Source organism: Siphateles boraxobius, unplaced genomic scaffold, assembly GCF_051911475.1.
Source record: "Siphateles boraxobius isolate OS27281-9 unplaced genomic scaffold, OSU_SipBor_1 41, whole genome shotgun sequence".
NCBI classification, from domain to species: Eukaryota; Metazoa; Chordata; class Actinopteri; order Cypriniformes; family Leuciscidae; genus Siphateles; species Siphateles boraxobius.
Window position 1 is genome coordinate 23,173,616 of NW_027509042.1, and position 18,923 is coordinate 23,192,538.

The 18,923-nt window shown below is 35.4% G+C and overlaps 1 protein-coding gene across 2 annotated transcripts in view; it reads left to right on the top strand.

Annotated features, from left to right (window-relative positions):
• Positions 1–18,923, top strand: part of usp43a (ubiquitin specific peptidase 43a) — a 117,091-nt gene that overhangs the window by 56,744 nt on the left and 41,424 nt on the right. For both annotated transcript variants that reach the window (XM_077198994.1, XM_077198995.1), the window contains exons 4-6: positions 4,035–4,127; positions 8,156–8,291; positions 10,643–10,787. In XM_077198994.1, coding sequence (XP_077055109.1) covers positions 4,035–4,127; positions 8,156–8,291; positions 10,643–10,787 — 374 coding nt within the window. The remainder of the gene's footprint in view (positions 1–4,034; positions 4,128–8,155; positions 8,292–10,642; positions 10,788–18,923) is intronic.

The window sequence follows — 18,923 nt, forward strand, 5'->3', positions numbered from 1 at the left end:
ATTACAGACCAATTTGACTCAAGACTTTGAGGAAAGTGTAAAACAGATATACGGTCTATTCACTCCACCTTACCCCAACAAACCAATGCTCTTCTGACATGCCCACTAGACTGGTTCAAAGACAGTTTTCTCAATGGACGTGTTTGTGCACCGTTATGGGAATTTTTGGCTTTTTCACAATTTTTTTTTTTTTTATCACTTTGCCTGTGTCAATGCTAACTGCATAAAATTTGGCACAGGTGTGTATTTTTATTGGAATTTTACTATTTCACCGCCATTTCCTTTAAAAAATCTATTTTGCTCTAGGTACACAAAATACTCCCCCTCAGCGCCTTTTGGACAAAAATGGCCCCATTGAAACCCATTAAAACTGCACATTTTTTTTATCCCAAGGCCATTTAGCTATAAAATTATGCAATCTTTGTTAATAGGCTTTCATTCTGTTGGCAAGCTTCAAAATTAAAATTTTTGCTATTTTTTTTTTTTATCAGATGGTGCCATTTTTCAGGTTTGGCCTATAAAGCTAATACTCGCTTTATTCCTGTTTTCTGCTTCGGCATATTATAGAGCCAGTTGGATAAAATATGCAACGATATTTGTGTGGGTGTGTTGGTATGGATGTTAGAGTGTGGTTAGTGTGTTATAAAAAAATGTGTGTGTGTTTGTAATATTGAGAGAGAAAAACTCAACTGCAAATAACAAATCCGATTACTGTGTGCACCATTGGAGTTTTGCTGGCAGCCAATGGGGAAAATCTGTTACTGCGCCCAAACAAAATATTATCGAAAGCTCATTTTTTGAGATATCAACCTCAAATTTGGAACACAACTTATTTTGATATATGGCTTTGCTTTTCTAGCCGTTTTAGAGTTAATCTTGTTTCATAAAATATATATTTTATATAAAATAATGTTCATAAATAATTTTCATAAACTTAAACCTATATAACTTTTTTTCTTTACTTCAATAATCTGCCAAGGGCCTTCTTTAAAATGATACCAAACTTAAGTCTGTGCTCCCAAGATTCAAATTTTTATGACAGTTTTTTGACGTGGACATTTTTGTCCTCTATGTAGCTATGTGTCTTTTTTTAATTGATGCACAAGGGTTAAGTGGCACTGTAATTTACTGCAGCTTAACAGCACAAGTATGGCATGGGAAAAGAGGCACCTTAACTTATGGTGTGATTCTATTGGGTACAAAAATAGGGCCTAAAAAAAAAGGTTATTTCTGGGCGGTTTGCAATTTTTGCAACCACTTTGCAAAAAAACCCTGATTTGAATACTAAATAAACCTAAATAACCTAAACCTAAATTTATGCCTAAATAAAATTAATTTACATTTAAAATAAATATATTTGTTGTTACAATTCTGGTTTATAGTTAATGAATTGATCTCATACAATAAAGAAAAAATATTGTAAGGCAACATAGTTAAATGGCTATAAACTTTACAAATGCAGCCAACTTCTGTAAAATTAAGAAAATGCAAAAATGTTATTTGCTTGTATTCCCATGCTATAAAATGTGTCTTCTAGAATGGCACATTGAGGAACGTTATTTTTTGCATTGATGTCGAATGTAATAACGGGGATGTTTTTATTTTTACATTTTGGAAATTAGCCTAAACTTAATTTTGTTATATACCATTTTAGGGTATGATTCCTGTCCCACTACAGATGAGTACAGAGTTGATTCTGCCATGGCTCTAAACCACATAGTAAAAGCCATAAAACAAAAAACAAAAAAAAACAAAAAACTGTTGTACCCATTTAAGTTTGGTCTACTGGATGTGCACAGTTACTTCACAGCCAATTCTAATCATTGCTGTTGCTGATATGATAGTCACATGCTGTTATTTTCACAGCTTTTCATTTATCTTCACACTAACTCCCCATACATACTTTCTCTCTAACAAGTGCATAATTTGTTTGTGTGTGCGGTGCAGAACACATCTGTTGAGTAACTATGGCTGTGGTAGGAGTGCGCTGCAATTTTAAGGGGTTCCACCGGTTATTATGACAGTTCTGCCAAATTCACAATAGACAATTGGACCCCAAAATGACGCAATAGACACATTCTACATCTGCTGTTTCCTCACTTTCTTTTTCATTTATTCCACTTATAGATGTCTTTTCTATCTTTATTTCTCCCTTTTATCGGTTTTGCTTCTGCGTTCAATTTTCATTAGTCTCTCTGTGCTCGTTTTCTTTAATTTTTTTATTTTTTTTTATTTTATCAAGATACATTATTGATCTTGCGAACATGCCGATATTTCTCGTCGATTTTCCCATCATTAACATCTGTATTAATTGAAGTCAATGGAATGAAAAGTGTAGTGTGACTGCCCTTAAAAGAAAAAAAATGATATACTTAAATAAGAGCGAGATCAAAAATGTATCTTGTGTTACTGGACAACACTACGAAAATACAGGTTTTTGTCTGAAGAGTGGCCATGCGTGAGCATGTCTATAATCTGAGCCCGATATAGAGCTTCCCTTCATGACTCAACATCTGAACACTAGAAATGCATTTGGGTTCTTCAGGTGCAATGTGTTCACCTGCAGTGCAGACGACAGCTCGGAAACCAGCAGAGATGGGCACATGTTCTCATATTCACTGAGATTAAAAGCTTTGGAATTCATTGATTTCAGTATCTCAGCATAAAACATTTTATACTTAAAATAAGTCTTAATACATCTATCCTTTTTGGGAGAATGTATACGGTTATTTTTTCTCCACTGGAATGAAAGACAATAATAGCGATTAAGAAAGATTAATGAGTCTTTGGAATGCAGCAGCCTGAACAGCTAAATTGTCAGAGAATTTGATCAAAATATTGTAGTTTTAGGATTAAAGGAATGTGGCCATGGCTTGACATTAACACCCGTCAAATGTGGATGGATTTCAGCAGTGGCGTGTAACACAGTCTCTCCTACTAGCCACTTTGCCGGGTTGAATTTTATATATAATATATACAGTTTTATATAATAATATACAGTATATGTAATATATTCATTTTTTATATTTTAAATTATATATATAGTCTTTTAAAAAGGCATCTGAAATAATAAACTAAGTGCAGTGTAGAGTTGTCAAAAATATCTATTTTCCAATACATATCTTAAACGCTTCCTATACTCATTTTCTCCAGAATAGATACACAATACCAGCTGTGCTTTCTCGCTCTCTCATCTCTCCGACAGCGAGTTGATACACAAACCCGCCTTCCCTCACTCACTCGTTTCATTTGCTCTGGATGAATATTGTTTGTATTACAGGACTTGAATTTCGGTGTGGGATTGTGTGTATTGCTCATACTTTTACTCAATCCCGCAGATTTTGTGCTCACACCCACAGCGCGCACACATAAAGCCGCCTCTCAGTACTAAATTCAGTACTTTTTCACTGCTTATTGCACTTAAACAGTCAAATCCACACAAAATAATGTAAAAATGCCAGTCTTGGCGAGTATTCACTTAAACACAATGTTATGTTTTAAGTAAACGTAAACAGTTGAGAAAGAAAACGCATGTGTAACAGTATTTGTCTGTGCGTCAGGTCCTAAAGTGACAGCAGCCTAATATACCTGCTGCCAAATTATGAGACAATATTAAATATATCTATATGGCCGTTTTCCCCCATAGTATCGATGCCAAAATTGTGGCCAGTGAAGATTCTAAGTGGCTCGTAACATATTAAATATACTCTATAGTTGCATTAAAAACACAAAAAATACATCGTCAAGCCAATTAAGACATTGGTACACACTGAGTGTTTTTTCACTGAGTTGGCCTAAGCCTTCACATAAAGGATTTAAGTCAAATGTTAAGAACGAGAACCTGACTCTCGTTGATGTGAGACCTCATAAAGACAAACTATATGACCAAAAGTACATGGACATGGATAAATGAATGGGTTTTGAAATTTTAAACCACACAAAGCTACACATAAAATCAAGCAAATCAAAATTCATATAATATGGTTGTGAGTGTTTTAAAGAAAAAATAATTAAATGTCCCATTTCTGTTTCAGGTCATCACTGACGTGCCCTCATTGCCTTAAACAGAGCAACACCTTTGACCCTTTCCTGTGTATTTCACTTCCAATCCCACTACGACAAACCAGGTATGTTACTGTGCCCTCTGTCTGTATCTCTTTGGAGTTTGTTAGGACTCATTGTCTGTATGCTATATGTATTTTTATGTCTGTATATGTATCTGTGTGTATCTTTGCTATTGTGTGTTTCAGTGTGGTTGTGTCCTTAGCCACCCTGAAATTCTTCATGTGATTGACCAAATGAACAGCTCTTACCAGAACATTGTCTCAATTTTCTTAAATCTCAAAAACTGCCAGTCAGCAAAATCTCTCCTGTGAGACTGTCAACCTGTCAGACAGACCGATAATAGAACGCGAGAAATATATGGAGAGAACTATGGCTCATCATGATGACTTGTACCTACTGTCATTGACACACAGATTTCCCAGCATTTCTGAATCACATTCATTAAAGTGAAAATGGCATATCTAGCCTCACTGAGAGCTTAGGGGGCCAAATTGAAAGGTCTTAAGTAAATTTGAACGAGAATTTTAGTGCTTAAACCTACCATACTTATTGTTATGAATTAATATGAAGACTAAAAATTTGATTAGACACATGCCATGGATAGACAGAAACACTACTGTCAGCAGGCCAGCACTGCTTACATGTGAGCTGAACTCCTGGCCAAGACATTAGGGAGCCAATCAGGTTAGCCAGCACAGCACCCAAATAGCACCTAAGATCTCTCTAGTCAGAGAGATCAAATACAATAAATGATCTTTCATTGAGCTGGTGGGCGAATCTCATCTAAACTTTCAAGAAATACATATATAAAATAAATCATTGAATTCTTTATCTTTACATTATAGGATTATATTATATTATATTATATTATAATTATATTTCAATAATGTACTTCACAATTGATAGGATTAGTTCACCCAAAAATGTAAATTGTTGTGAATATTTGAGGAAGATGCTGCAGAACCAGATCTGTCCAAATCATTCAGACCAGTTTTGTGAACTGAATACTCCAATTTATTACGATGATCTTATTCAAAAGAATGGTTCTTTCAAAAATCAGACATCGCTACTTCTCTCACAAACTCTCAATAATTCATCACAGTCTGATACTCACAGAAAGTCATCGTATTGTTTTAGAAAACTAAAAATATCAACCCAGACTCATTGGGGGGGGGGGGGGGGGGGGGGGAGAAAGTGCCGCTGGTGACATTACTATAAAATGATATTACATTGCTTCTTGAAAAAGTTTAAACAATTTCACTGTAAAGTCTCCAGTAAATGGTGCTAGGCACTTTTAGTTTTATCCAAAATAGATTGCACATGAATCTGGCAATGTTTTATTGTTTTTTTGCAATGTTTAATGTTTTATCGGCGGTTTGGAAACAAAATCTCCGGTGAATGGCACTATAAGGTTTATTGCTCTATTTATTTTATCGCGTTTGAAAATAACATGCAAAACCTAACTGATAGTGTTAAGAAAATAAAATGTGAAGCAACCTTGCCATTTAGCTTGTTTCTACATATCTTTAAGCTCTTTCATTGTGACGTGTGTTACAGTACTCTCACCCGAGCACTCCGCATATAAAAGTGCAGTGTTGTACCAGATGAGCTACCAAGCAAGTTTACTATCTCAGAAAAGCCTATACATATGGAGTTGGTTATGTGATGCAAATGGCAAAATGTATTAGTTTACAAATCATGCACTATGGTAAAAAAATCATAACATAGTATTGGGCAAGGAAATAATTTTCTATTAATCAATAATCTTCTTCTGTGATCATAATTTGTGTGAAAAGTTGTATTACTGCCACTAGTGTTTATTTCAGCTGAAAACCACAGTGAATTGTTTGTATAGGTACTGTTTAGTCATTCTATTGGAGTCATGTTTTTCCAATGAGCCAGTGTTGCAAAATCATTATATTAAAAGAGTGGTCGAAATAGTTTATTCACATTAAAGTTGTTTGGGAATGACATGGTGGCACAATGTGTCATTTGTGGTTGCATTATGAAGTCACAATGCAAAATATATATTTTTTTTTGTTAATTTGGGGTGAAATTTGATCTTCTTTTTTTTCAGACTTAACCAAGTAGTGCTTTCAGTTTTGACATCAATGTGATTAACTCTAGTTGGTGTCTGTGCAGATATTTGGTACGCTGTAGTCAGACACACATCCAACCTGTACTTTACCACACCCAGATTCACTCTGAAAACACAGAATAAGCTAAGTTTGATTGACAGTCCACACATATAAAACCCTGTCACATGATTCAGACTCTGAGATAAAATCTAAAAAGCTTCGGTTGACCTCTCACTGGTTCACTCAAGTGAGAGTTTAGTTTTTTACAACTGAGTGCTTTTGTTGGGTCCAGTATTTCACATACAGCTTTCAGTAATGCAGCAGAAAGAGGCATCTAAAAGTCCACCCAAGTCTCCAGAGCCATATTGTCCACAAATGCAGCTGCAGTGAAAAATGCTACGGCACTGAGACGATCAGCTGCTGTGCAACTGGCTTGTATGGGGCAATTTCAAGCCAAACAAATACAGCAGGAAACAGATCAGCTCCCAACCCTAATGTGCACTGCTCAGCTGTGTGTATGTGGCAGTGTTAGAGACACATGCTGGTTTAAATCAACCTTCACAACATGTACACACACAACCAGACATATCTACACTCACTCAGACTGTAGCCCTGCATGTGGCAAATTGATTTTGATTGGTTAATCACTCTTTCACACACTAAGCAATAAGCCACCAGAGTATGTAGCCGCATTTCCATTACAGATTTGGGCAAAACGTTTGCGATATTTTCTAAATGTCAATAAAAAAACTATTGCAAAATGTCAACGTTTCCATTAACACATATTATGCGTCTGAAACTTATTTTTTTCCTCTCGCGATTAGTTATTCCAAGTCATTCAGTCGATAAGTCATTCCGACAATTATGGCAACGAACGTTGGTAGGTTTACATATATCCCAGCCACCGTGCTAACCATTATTTTTAATCGAAGGAAATGTAGGCATGTTATCTAAGCATTAATGGCAAGGTGACCTGTAAATGCGCAAGAAATGTTTCCATTGCAATTTTACAGAATTTTGACTTGTTTCCATTGGGCGTATTTTAAATTCGCAATTTTAATTTGGTGCAATTTGAAGGGTAATGGAAACGCGGCTTGTCTTTAACCATGGTTAAAGGGATTGTCCTAAAGGTCCTTTAAGCTTCCAACAGCTCTTTTAGTATTTATTTAAAAACATTTTCCCTGAAAATTTGGTTTAGAATAATTTGCAAGAGTGTGATTTATAAATGGCTGTAAAAGCATATCAGTGAGTAGGTGAGTTTTCCTGTTAGGTGTGATGGTGTTTAAAGGGATAGTTGAACCCAAAAATGAAAATTACCCCATGCTTTACTCGCCCTCAAGCCATTCTAGGTGTATATGACATTTTTCAGACAAATACACTCTTAGTTATATAAAAAAATGTCCTGGCTCTTCCAAGCTTTAGTTAGTTATTTTAGTCGATAAAGTTTTAAGTATGGATATTTTTTCTTAAACGAACGCATTGCTTCACTTCAGAAGGCCTTTATTAACCCCCTAGAGCCGTGTGGAGCACTTGTATCATGGATTGATGCACTTTAATGGACTTAAAAAAATGTACAGCGATTCACTGCCATTATAAAGCTTGGAAGAGCCAGGACATTTTTATATATATCTCCGATTGTATTCGTCTGAAAGAAGAATGTCATATAAACCTAGGATGACTTGAGGGTGAGTAAATAATGGGCTAAATTTTATTTTTGGCTGAACTATCCCTTTAATGTTCATAACAAACTTTGTAGTACCATTTAGCAACTTTTTTAAGACAATAAAGGCTTTAAACACATTTTGTTGCAGTTCTAATGTTGCATAAATGTTGCAAAAATGTCTGTGGTTACCATTACTTGAAGAAATGTCCCATTTGTTCTTATAAATTAAAAACTGCTATGGTAAAACCCCCTAGGAACCCATAGTGAATTAGTTGAATTTTCCTACAAATTGACATCAGGAACAGCTGATTAGATGATGTGTTAAATATGTATGTTATTGTGTTTTCAGGGCCTTGAATGTGACGCTGGTATTTAACAATGAAGGTCAGCGGTTTCTGAGAGTAGGGTTGGCTGTGCCTCTCTTTGGGTCTGTCTCAACACTCAGGGCCATGGCAGCAGAGGAGGGCAAGATCTCTCCAGGCCAAGTGAGACCTGCTGTTTATCATATCTGCTGGTGCTCTCTCTCTCTCTCTCTCTCTCTCTCTCTCTCTCTCTCTCTCTCTCTCTCTCTCTCTCTCTCTCTCTCTCTCTCTCTCTCTCTCTCTCTCTCTCTCTCTCTCTCTCTCTCTCTCTCATCTGTTCCTATTCTTGAACTACATTGTGTGCAATACACGCTCACCCCATTCGTTCATAATAAAATATTGTATTGCACTGCACAAACACACCTTACATAGTCTATTCATCTATTAATACGCCATTAAACTGCCTCCTCTGAACACTCCATCTGTTGGTTAATGGAAACTACCCAGACTTGCCCAGCCAGGGCTCAAGGTGTTATTGTGCTGCAAGATACATAAGTTTAATGACAATGTTATAATCATTTCTATAATCCTTGAACATGCATTCAATCACTTCATCACTCGTTGAAACCTGGTGCACACCAACATTCCACATGACATAATGACGATTGCCATCATGTTACACAAACCTGTTTTTGTGTTTGTTTGGAACACAAACCTCATTGATTCTCACGTTAAGCATGGACATTTGAGCTTCCGTTTACCATATTTGATGGTCATGTGGGTTTGGAATGATATGAGGGTAAATAACTGTAAAATATTTTTTTCTTTTTTTTCTGTTGGAGGTGAACTGACCATGTAATGTGCTTGTGATTTAGATTATTAGTATAATAATAGCAACAAGCACATTGCCTAAATTAACTTCTTTTTTTTAATTGTAGTATGAAAATTAACATTAGGTTGCTCTTGATAATGAACAGTCCACAAATTCCCTCTTTTGCCCAGAAATAACAGACTTTAGACTTTAGACTACACAATTATTTATTTCCTTGTCTAAGACGAGCATTGGCAATATTAGCACAAGGGTTTGCTTGGGTTTCACTTGTCAATGAGAATGTCAGACTCGATGACATGACTCGAATGATCAGCACTGTCAATCATTACCAAAGTTTATATTGTGCTGTCCATTGATGTACAGTCTGATCATGCTTATTCACTTGCTCCAAAATCTGTATTCCCAATTCAATATAGTGTACTTGTGGGGTGACAATCCGAGTGCATTATTGATATGGTGCACTTATTACTAAGTAGTATATACACCAACTAATGCTATTATTTTCATAATGCAATGAGCATGTTAACATTCCATGGCAAAGCAATTTTATATATTAATATAATAATTTTAAGGCATTTTTATTAATAGACATACAATAGTAATTTAGAGTGTTTTACATAGACATGATAAATAATAAAAACCCTAAGTACATTTTTAAATCTATTTTAAAATTAGTTTGCTGTAATATTTTTCAAGCTTTTGATAACTAATTAATCCATTTTAAATAGCCATATCAAAATATAGAAAACCACAATTATACAGATAATAATAATAATAATTAAAAATCAATCAATCAAACATATCTTCCGGACTAATTTAGTGCACTCAAATTATGCACATTTTTGTTGGATGGATGAGGACATTATGTATCTGATAAGGAATAGATGGCCAGATGCTCTTACTGCAGAGTAAAAAAAAACTGTTACTTTCTTTTATATTTTTAAGGTCTCTCTTATCCAGCTCTTAGTGTTTCTTACATTGCCTGTTGTTTCTGAGTTATGTTATTTATTTATTTGGATAAATCTGAGGCCATTTTACTGTTGATAACCATCGGAGATGCAAGATAATATTAAAGGAAAGAGACTACAAGGTGATACAAGATATTAGCAAGTACTGTAAGAGCATTTAGACCTCCATTTCTAATCTCTTATACAGTAGTGTGTTCATCTCTTCAGCTCTGTTAGAAATGCTGTGGAGATGCTTATGGGATGCTATGGCTATTTCAAAGCCGCCCTAAACAATGTGAGAGGACAGAAAAATCAGCATAGGACACAACCTTTGTCTGAGATTACAGGAAAAAGGATTACTCTCTGCCTCCTTAGGCTTTATAGACAAATCTCAACACTGAATATTATATGGTGAGTTCAGGCAACAGATTTTTATTTGGACTGTTCCACAGAGCTTACATTAGGTATTATGTGGCCTTTTGTAAAAACTTAGACTTGTATTAGCAGGGCATCCCACACAATATACTACTTTAGATGGTGTATCCCCCTTGTGGTGGGAGGCAGTAATGAGAGTGTGAATGAGTATGTGCATAGTTGGTTTAGAATAGTTTACTATCATACTAATCTGACTATGACCGTATTATATACTATTTATTTTCTTTGTTTACTATAACTCAAGTTGCTTGTTTATCAGAATAATCAATTTCATGGTGTGCAAGGCCATTTCAAAATGAACATTTCTCTTGCTCTTACAGGTGATTTTGACAGAGATTAACTCAAATGGGTTCCAGCGCTCTTTCTCTGATGAAGATGATATGACGAGTATCTCGGAGAGTGATGTCATCTACGCGTTCCAGGCTCCACCACTGTCCGCAAGAGGAGGTTCCATGCGATTCTCAGGTAACCAAAGTGGTACATAAGGAAATCGAGGCAATGCTTCTGCTAATAGTTAGTGGTCAACAACATTTTCAAGCCTAAGATCACATCCCAAGTCTAAATGTAAACCAAGATTGCAAAAAATTATGAAAAAAAACAAGGCCACAATGTAGTTCTACGTTGACATTCTTTGTTGCCTGTTAGTCACTAGCAAAATATTTAACTATACAAATAGTATATAACTATACAAACTGTCAACTATAATTCAACATGTTCAACAGTAATATAACATTAAGTATTTCCACAGGCTTATTACTCGTATATAGACACAATAATCAGTCAATTACAGGCCTAAGCCAATAATGTACTGTTTCACTTTCCCTTTTAAAACATATTTCAAACACTTGGAAATACTCAGGTAAGTGCAACTAGCAGTCAAAATATTTTCACCAAAATGCAGACCTACTACTATTCATTACCTCAATATTCAATCAATTACAGGCCTAAAACAATCATGTACAGCACTGATTCTCTTTCCCTTTTTCAACAACATAAAACACAGATCTCCTCTTAACAATATAACTTAGCCAACAGATTTCAAACTAGCAATACTCCCTCACTCTGAGGGCTCAGATGAGATTCTCTCCCCACACATATATTCAATGTGATGGCTGTGATTGCACACATTTTTCCGTTGTGCCGGTTGTGCCTTAGCCATCGTTTCGTTAGCTTGCTTATCGTTAGCTTGAAGAGCTTGATGTGAGTGTAGTGTGAAGTGGCTGAGCTGGTTAAAGTGAAAGCCAGAGAATGTCTAATAGAAGAGAATTGGCACTGTCTGGTTACTTCCGGTTTCTGGACTTGCTGCAGTAACATGTCTCTGTCCATGCGGGGGTTTTAATTTTTAATTTTAATTTTTTGTCAATTAATTTGAAAGTTGCATTCAAAAGGGGGGTTAAGGTAATACACTCAGCAGAAAATTTGATTTTTAAGTTCACTTATCTGTTCTAAAAATCTGTTCAAAAATGTGATGATGACACATAATAGCATAATGCTAGCGTGTTCCGGCCAACAATGACCTAACCTGTTAGAAATCGAAAGGACATAAGTACTCGTTCATTCGACTTTTGGACTATAATCTATATTGAACTTGCGGAATCAATAATAAAATCTACGTTGATTCAACGACAAGCAGGAGAAAGGGATACATTTAGCCGTCTAGCTCCATAGACTCCCATTCATTCTGCACTCGCCCGCGATCCCCTCCAGTGGAATTCTGATGGAACTGCAACGAAGACGATATACAATGGGGCTAATAGGAAGTGCCAAGGCTCTCCGTTAGACGGGCTCTGGTAAAGCCTTGTTTATACTCGACGCGTCCACATGAGCGCGAAGGTTTTCGCAAAAATTATTGTGAAATTTTTGACACAAAAATTACGTCATTGTAACAGAGCGCGCGCCTCCGCATCCCCTAGACACCATTTACTACACACAATAGGATCACACATGGTGCATTTTAAATTAATAAATAATAATGAATAAAAATATTGTTCTTTTTTCTCTGATTTTGAAAACTTCGCGATCGACTTAAAATGCTTCCAAGATCGACTTGTCGACCGCGATCGACGGGTTTGTGACATTCGGTGCTAATTGAATATTGACAGTTGAAGGTGCTGTAAATGATTCGAGATGATTGCTAACTCCCATCTCCCACAAGGCCAGAATTGTTTTTCCGTGGCAGCTTATTCTGGCCAAGAAATGCTTGTTTATACTCCAATTTGGATGCGTACATGGACAGCTGCGGATAGCATGGACGCGGACTACTTGTATTTATACTGTCTGCTGAGATCCGCTCGGTGAACGCGTTCCACGCATGCCCAGTAGATCAGCTAGATCGGCTTTTTCCACCGCTTTCGCGGTTTTAACCTATAGTGACGGCGCGTAATTGTCTGCGTGGTTACAAAAAATGGGGGGCACGTGACTGTCCACAACGAACCTCCACACACACCCTCCGATGACGATTTTTACATCACGCGGACCATCGAACACTCACGGACGTGGAAAGTATAACACTAGCTTCAGACTGGAGGAAACCACTGTGTCCTCCTCTGCCGAGTCATCCGATTTTCCGTCATCACCCTCAGTGATTCCAGCTTTTTGAAAGATTTCACATACCATTTTCCATAGATACTGTACAAATCTGTGTAACTTCTGTTTTGTTGGCTGCATTTTTGCACTATAATGAGAGGGCTGTGATGACAGATTAGCGATGCTAGAACTTATATTCTAACTTTAATTCACAAAAATACAATATTTCTGATTAAAAAAGTACGGACCACTCCCTTTCCCTTTTTTGCTGTTTACATTGCCTAGGGCTGTCACTGACAGATTTGATTCCTCCAGACATCTTTTCAGTGATATCTGTCAGGTAGTAGGGATATTTTGTGGTTTTCCACCAAAATATTAGTTTACAGCACTTTTAAGAAAAATGTAGGCATAAAAGGCAATGCGCTGGAAAATGTAGCATTAGAGATATTTATTTGCACAGAAACATCTCAGTACACGGTGACTTCTCAGTCCATTGATGCATTTTTGTGATATAGCTTTTTTCTCTCAGCTATGTTATAGCACTGTATATCTTAAGTTCACTGAAAGGCCTAAAGAAAACTTTCTACTTCACAATTAAGAAGCTCTTTTGAATTACAGATACAACCCGGTTTACAAGTCTTTATTTGCATGGTTGTGTAATATGGCTGTCAGGTGGATGATTGAAGATTGATGACAGTGCTTATGGGGGTTGTCAAAAGTGGAGGATGAAAAAAATTGAGGGGCAACTTGCTCCATGTAGAATAAAACAACTTTTTCTAGCTACTGATGTGGTGAAAAAGAAGAAAACACTTTACAAACTGAATGTAATATTTACGGACCCTAAAATGCATGTTATTTGAAATTTAATAAACATTTATTCAATTGATTATAGTTATTTTTTTTTTATAAAATGTTTTAAAAAGTGAATATAATTTGTTTTGTTTACCCACTTAACCCTCTGGGGTCCTATGTGTTTTTGGGGTCCTGGAGGTGTTCTGACATGCTCTAACATTTGTGCTTTTTTCAGTTATTTATAAACATGTTAATGGCAAAGGTGTAAATTCACTCTATATAGCACAAACAGGGCTACCATAATATGTTAGCAAGATGTATGTACATGTTTGTATTTTTGAGAGAATATTGTTTATGCATGGTTATTGAAAAAACTAAAACTTAAAGTTTCTGAAATAAGGCCACAAAACACATACTAAATATGTGTCCACAAGACTTTTGACTAATGGATGTTCTCGCCTAGGATTTTTGCTTCAAAATGATCTGAAAATCATCCTTCCAAATCATTCACATAAAACAATACATTGATTTAAATTTAGTAAAACACTTTTTGTTTGGAAAGGCAATATGCGAAATGGGCGTGACTCATGTATAATGGTCTGATTCACACCTGTGAAGACAAAAGACCTGCTTAATGAGCCTGCATAATGAGCTTTTCACAGGTGTGTCACTGAGCCACAAGAAAGAATACAAGGACACAAGAAAAGAAATGTGTATATATACTACAAAATTGGTTCACAGTTGGAAACATCTATAAAAAAATAGTATTTTTCCACTTGTATTTTTGCTTGCAAATTGTATAATATCCAAGGTGAACATTTCTAGTAATTGTGTAGTTAATTCTCATACTGTATTTTCAGAAAGTTTTGGATATGTATCCTCTCCCCAAATTTGTTACTAATAAAACACAATACAAATAATTTGAAGAGAAGGCTTATATTGACCTTTTAAGATTTTGTTTACATCTACCTTGTAAATATATTATTTGCTATTTTATTAAAAAGGTTACAATTACAGCAACAATTAAAATAATATTTCAAGTGTAATATTTCTTTGTAAAAACTAAAGTATACATTTTATCATACATATTTCAAAGTAAAGGATTCATTAGTTTGAATAAAGCCTACATTGGAACAAACACTATAATAGCATCCTAGTTGATGACTTTATTTTTGACAAAACAAACATAGCCTAATATATTTAACATTTGAGCAGAAATTGGTGAACAAAAGCTTATTCAATGTGGCAGTAGTCTATAGTTTAGGCTACAGTAAACAGTTAATAATCTATCCAAAACTAGTCAACGAAATGTTGTCTTTCATATTTCTTCTGTAACATAGGCATATCGTTTGTTGTTTTTATGATAGCCTATATTAGGGCATATAAATATTAATTTGCAGTTTAATACGTTGCTAATACAAAGACATTTTAACGTTATTTCAACATATTTCAGTCGATTTTCACTCATCTCAGTATAGCAATAGGGTTTGGTAAAAACTGTTCAGTTTATTCATTCACACACAGACGCGATTCATATTTAAACAGTCTTTTTGGGGTTTACATACACTATGATATCGCGATTAGAACACTAATAAAAAAACTTACTTCTCAGATGGATATTTCATATTTCTTTGTAAAAACTAAAGTATACATTTTATCATACATATTTCAAAGTTAAGGATTCATTAGTTTGAATAAAGCCTACATTGGAACAAACACTATAATAGCATCCTAGTTGATGACTTTATTTTTGACAAAACAAACATAGCCTAATATATAACATTTGAGCAGAAATTGGTGAACAAAAGCTTATTCAATGTGGCAGTAGTCTAGTTTACAGTAAACAGTTAATAATCTATCCAAAACTAGTCGACGAAATGTTGTCTTTCATATTTCGTCTGTAACATAGGCATATCGTTTGTTGTTTTTATGAGCCTATATTAGGGCATACATATTAATTTGCAGTTTAATACGTTGCTAATACAAAGACATTTTAACGTTATTTCAACATATTTCAGTCGATTTTCACTCATCTCAGTATAGCAATAGGGTTTGGTAAAAACTGTTCAGTTTATTCATTCACACACAGACGCGATTCATATTTAAACAGTCTTTTTGCGGTTTACATACACTATGATATCGCGATTAGAACAATAATAAAAAAAAACTTACTTATCAGATGGATCCGTTGCTCCTCGAAGTGAAAAAAAACAGTACATGTTCTGAGGTAAATGTCCCAGGATTATTCCTCACACAGCCTCGCAAGAAGAAATAGTACATTAATCTGATGATTACATTTGTTGTGTTATCGCGTTTATGAGGGGCGTTGACACTTTGCATGTGTTGCTTCAGATCATTTGCGTTTGAATACCGCGCGCTCTCCGTGGGCGTGTCACATTAATGCATTTAGGACTTTAATGCATTAGTATATGTCATTTTATAATTGCTTCGGTTGTCTAAAAATTACAATTCAATTACATTGAAACTTGTATGTCATGTATTTACATATATTTGTGATTACACATTTGCAATGAAGATGTTGCAATTTAAAACATATCAACTTTAATATTGAAAATCACACTACAGTTCAAATTGCAAGTAGCCTAATTTACACGTGCTTATAGTCAACACATCAAAATAAGTGTACTTTAAAGCATGACAAAAGATTATTAAAACATTATTTAAGTGCACTTTAAAGTAAAACTTTTGACATCATTACAAAGTGCACTTTTTATTACAAATGGGTAGTTTCTTAAGATTTGATGTACACTACAAGTGGACATTCAATACAATTAAGTGCACTTCTTTTTCACAAGGGATGATCTTCTTTTGTGATTGTACGTTATTAAAATATATGTGAACTTTTTCTGGGGGAAAAAATGCATGGGTGCAAAACCATCAGAAATTCATTGCTTATTATTAATACTGTATGTAAATATATATTCACATGAGAGGTTGTGGAACAATTCATAATATCAGTATATTATTGTCACGGTGTGGGCGTTGTGTTTTGTTCCTTGTTCTTGTCTGTCATGTGTTTCCCTGTCTTTACATGTTCAGCTGTTCCCCGTTCTGTTGATTGGTCTCCCCATGTGTTTCTGATTAGCCACGCCCCCTTGTTATCTTGTTTAGCTTGTTTGCCTGTGTATTTAAACCCTTGTTCTTCAGTTGGTGTTTGTCGGTCGTTGTTTGATGGTGTGTTATTCCCAGTTCCTTGTTCCTGTCCCTGTCCTGAGTTCCATTGGATTACCTGTTAGTTTGATTAAAGTGCTTGCATTTGGATTCACTCTCTGCTTCATTCCTGCCTACATCGTAACAATTATACAAGGTTCACATGGTTCTGTCAAAACACTTTACTTACTGCTCATCTGGCTCTCAGCGGTTGGCTAATGAGTATATTTTAGCATTTTGCATATTATCCATCTTAATTGCATTGCTGATCACAGCAGCCACATTTATCATCAGATAGGTAGCATCAGTAAAACATTGTAAATGACTCATGACATGATGAAATATATAGCCTACAGTAAGGTTTAAATATGGCTAATATTGAAAATGCTGAATTAGAAAGTGTAATGAAGTGTAAAGCAAATCAGGCTTATCACATTGATTTCTTAATGAAATATTTTTTCTTGTACAATTTCCAATCAGATGAGGCTGTGTTGGGTTTCTGCCAAGGCTTTCTTATTGAAAAATTAACGTTAGTTCATAAATTGATATTCCATGTGATGGAAAATACTGGGATTACTGCAAAGAAAGACAAATGGTTTGGGAATTAGTGTCTCAGTCCTCGTTCTTATCTGTATGCAGCTTTCTTTTTCCAAATAAACTTTTATTGTGGTATAACTCTCTACAACATACAGGATAATGAAGCGATCCATCTGCAAGGTCACTTGAAGTAAATTCTTTTAAAATGTACTTGTATAACACTGTACAACAATAATTGCCTGAAAAGAGTTTTAAGGGGTATTATAACTAGACCTTCCATGACCAAGCATGGTTAGAAGAAAAAGTAACTTAAAATTGAGTTAGTAAGTAATCTTGGGCAGAACTAAGGATCAAAAGATAAATCCATCTTCCTCTGCTGGGCCTGACTGGAGGCCATTTTGAAATAATCAGTAATGTGTGTTGATGTATTAAGGCATGTAGATGGTATTTTCACCTGATCAATTTTCTGAGAGAACATTTGGTTTCGTCCGGTTACAAAAGATTAGCCTATTATTGTTTTTAAGTGTAATGTTTTCGACTGAAAACTTGATCACTTGTTCTTATTTCACTTCTGATCATTTTAATCAATATCAGAAAACAAGTGCTGCCCAGCTTTGTCATGGGCCTCATTTCTTTTACAATGTGCAGTATATTAAGAGTGTTCATCAAGCTGTGAGAAACTTAAAATTACATTATAAATAACTTTTTGCTGACTTTGCTTGAAGGTATGTTTTATATACACAGCTACTACTGCAATGAAAGCTTCAGAGACAGTTTGTCATGACTCTCTGCACTAACGAGACGTGTGGTCTCTGTCATGATGATCGGCACTAAAAAGTGGGTTGTAGTCTTCTGTCACTCTGCAATTATGTCACAGCTTTTTGTCCACTTATAAAGCCCTTTCTAAAAATTGTTGTATTTTTTAACTGAACTTTTTTATACAGAAAATTGTGCATCCCTTACAGATTCAAGATGTATACAAATTAGGATAGTGCATACATTGTTTTCTTTACTTAATGCTAAGGTTTTATGTATTTGAGGAGTGGAGAAGAGTCTTAATCTAGCATTTGTCGTTGAGTCATACCAATACTGTCTTAAATAGCCTCTGCAAAGCACTTCATATTTGGGTGATGAATTTAATATAATGCATTGCATGGGCAGAGATGTACAGTTATTGTTAAGTATTTGTGTGTGTGTGTGTGTGTGTGTGTGTGTGTGTGTGTGTGTGTGTGTGTGTGTGTGTGTGTGTGTGTGTGTGTGTGTGTGTGTGTGTGTGTGTGTGTGTGTGTGTGTGTGTGTGTGTGTTTCAAGGACACAAAGAACTCTGGTTCTATTGTTGTCCTACTCCTACAACCTTAAAAGGAAATCAGCCACCTTAGTTTACAGGAGTTCAAGGACATGAAAAGGCGGACAGCTTGCACCTGCAAGGCCTTAGAAGGATCTTGAGTCTTGGGAAAGTTTCAACGTACGTCAATCATGAAGATTAGAACCTAACTTTGGCGATAAACAACAGGAGTATAAAAGACTGAAGAGTTGATTGCCTCTCTGGATACTGATACGAACCCCCGACTCTAA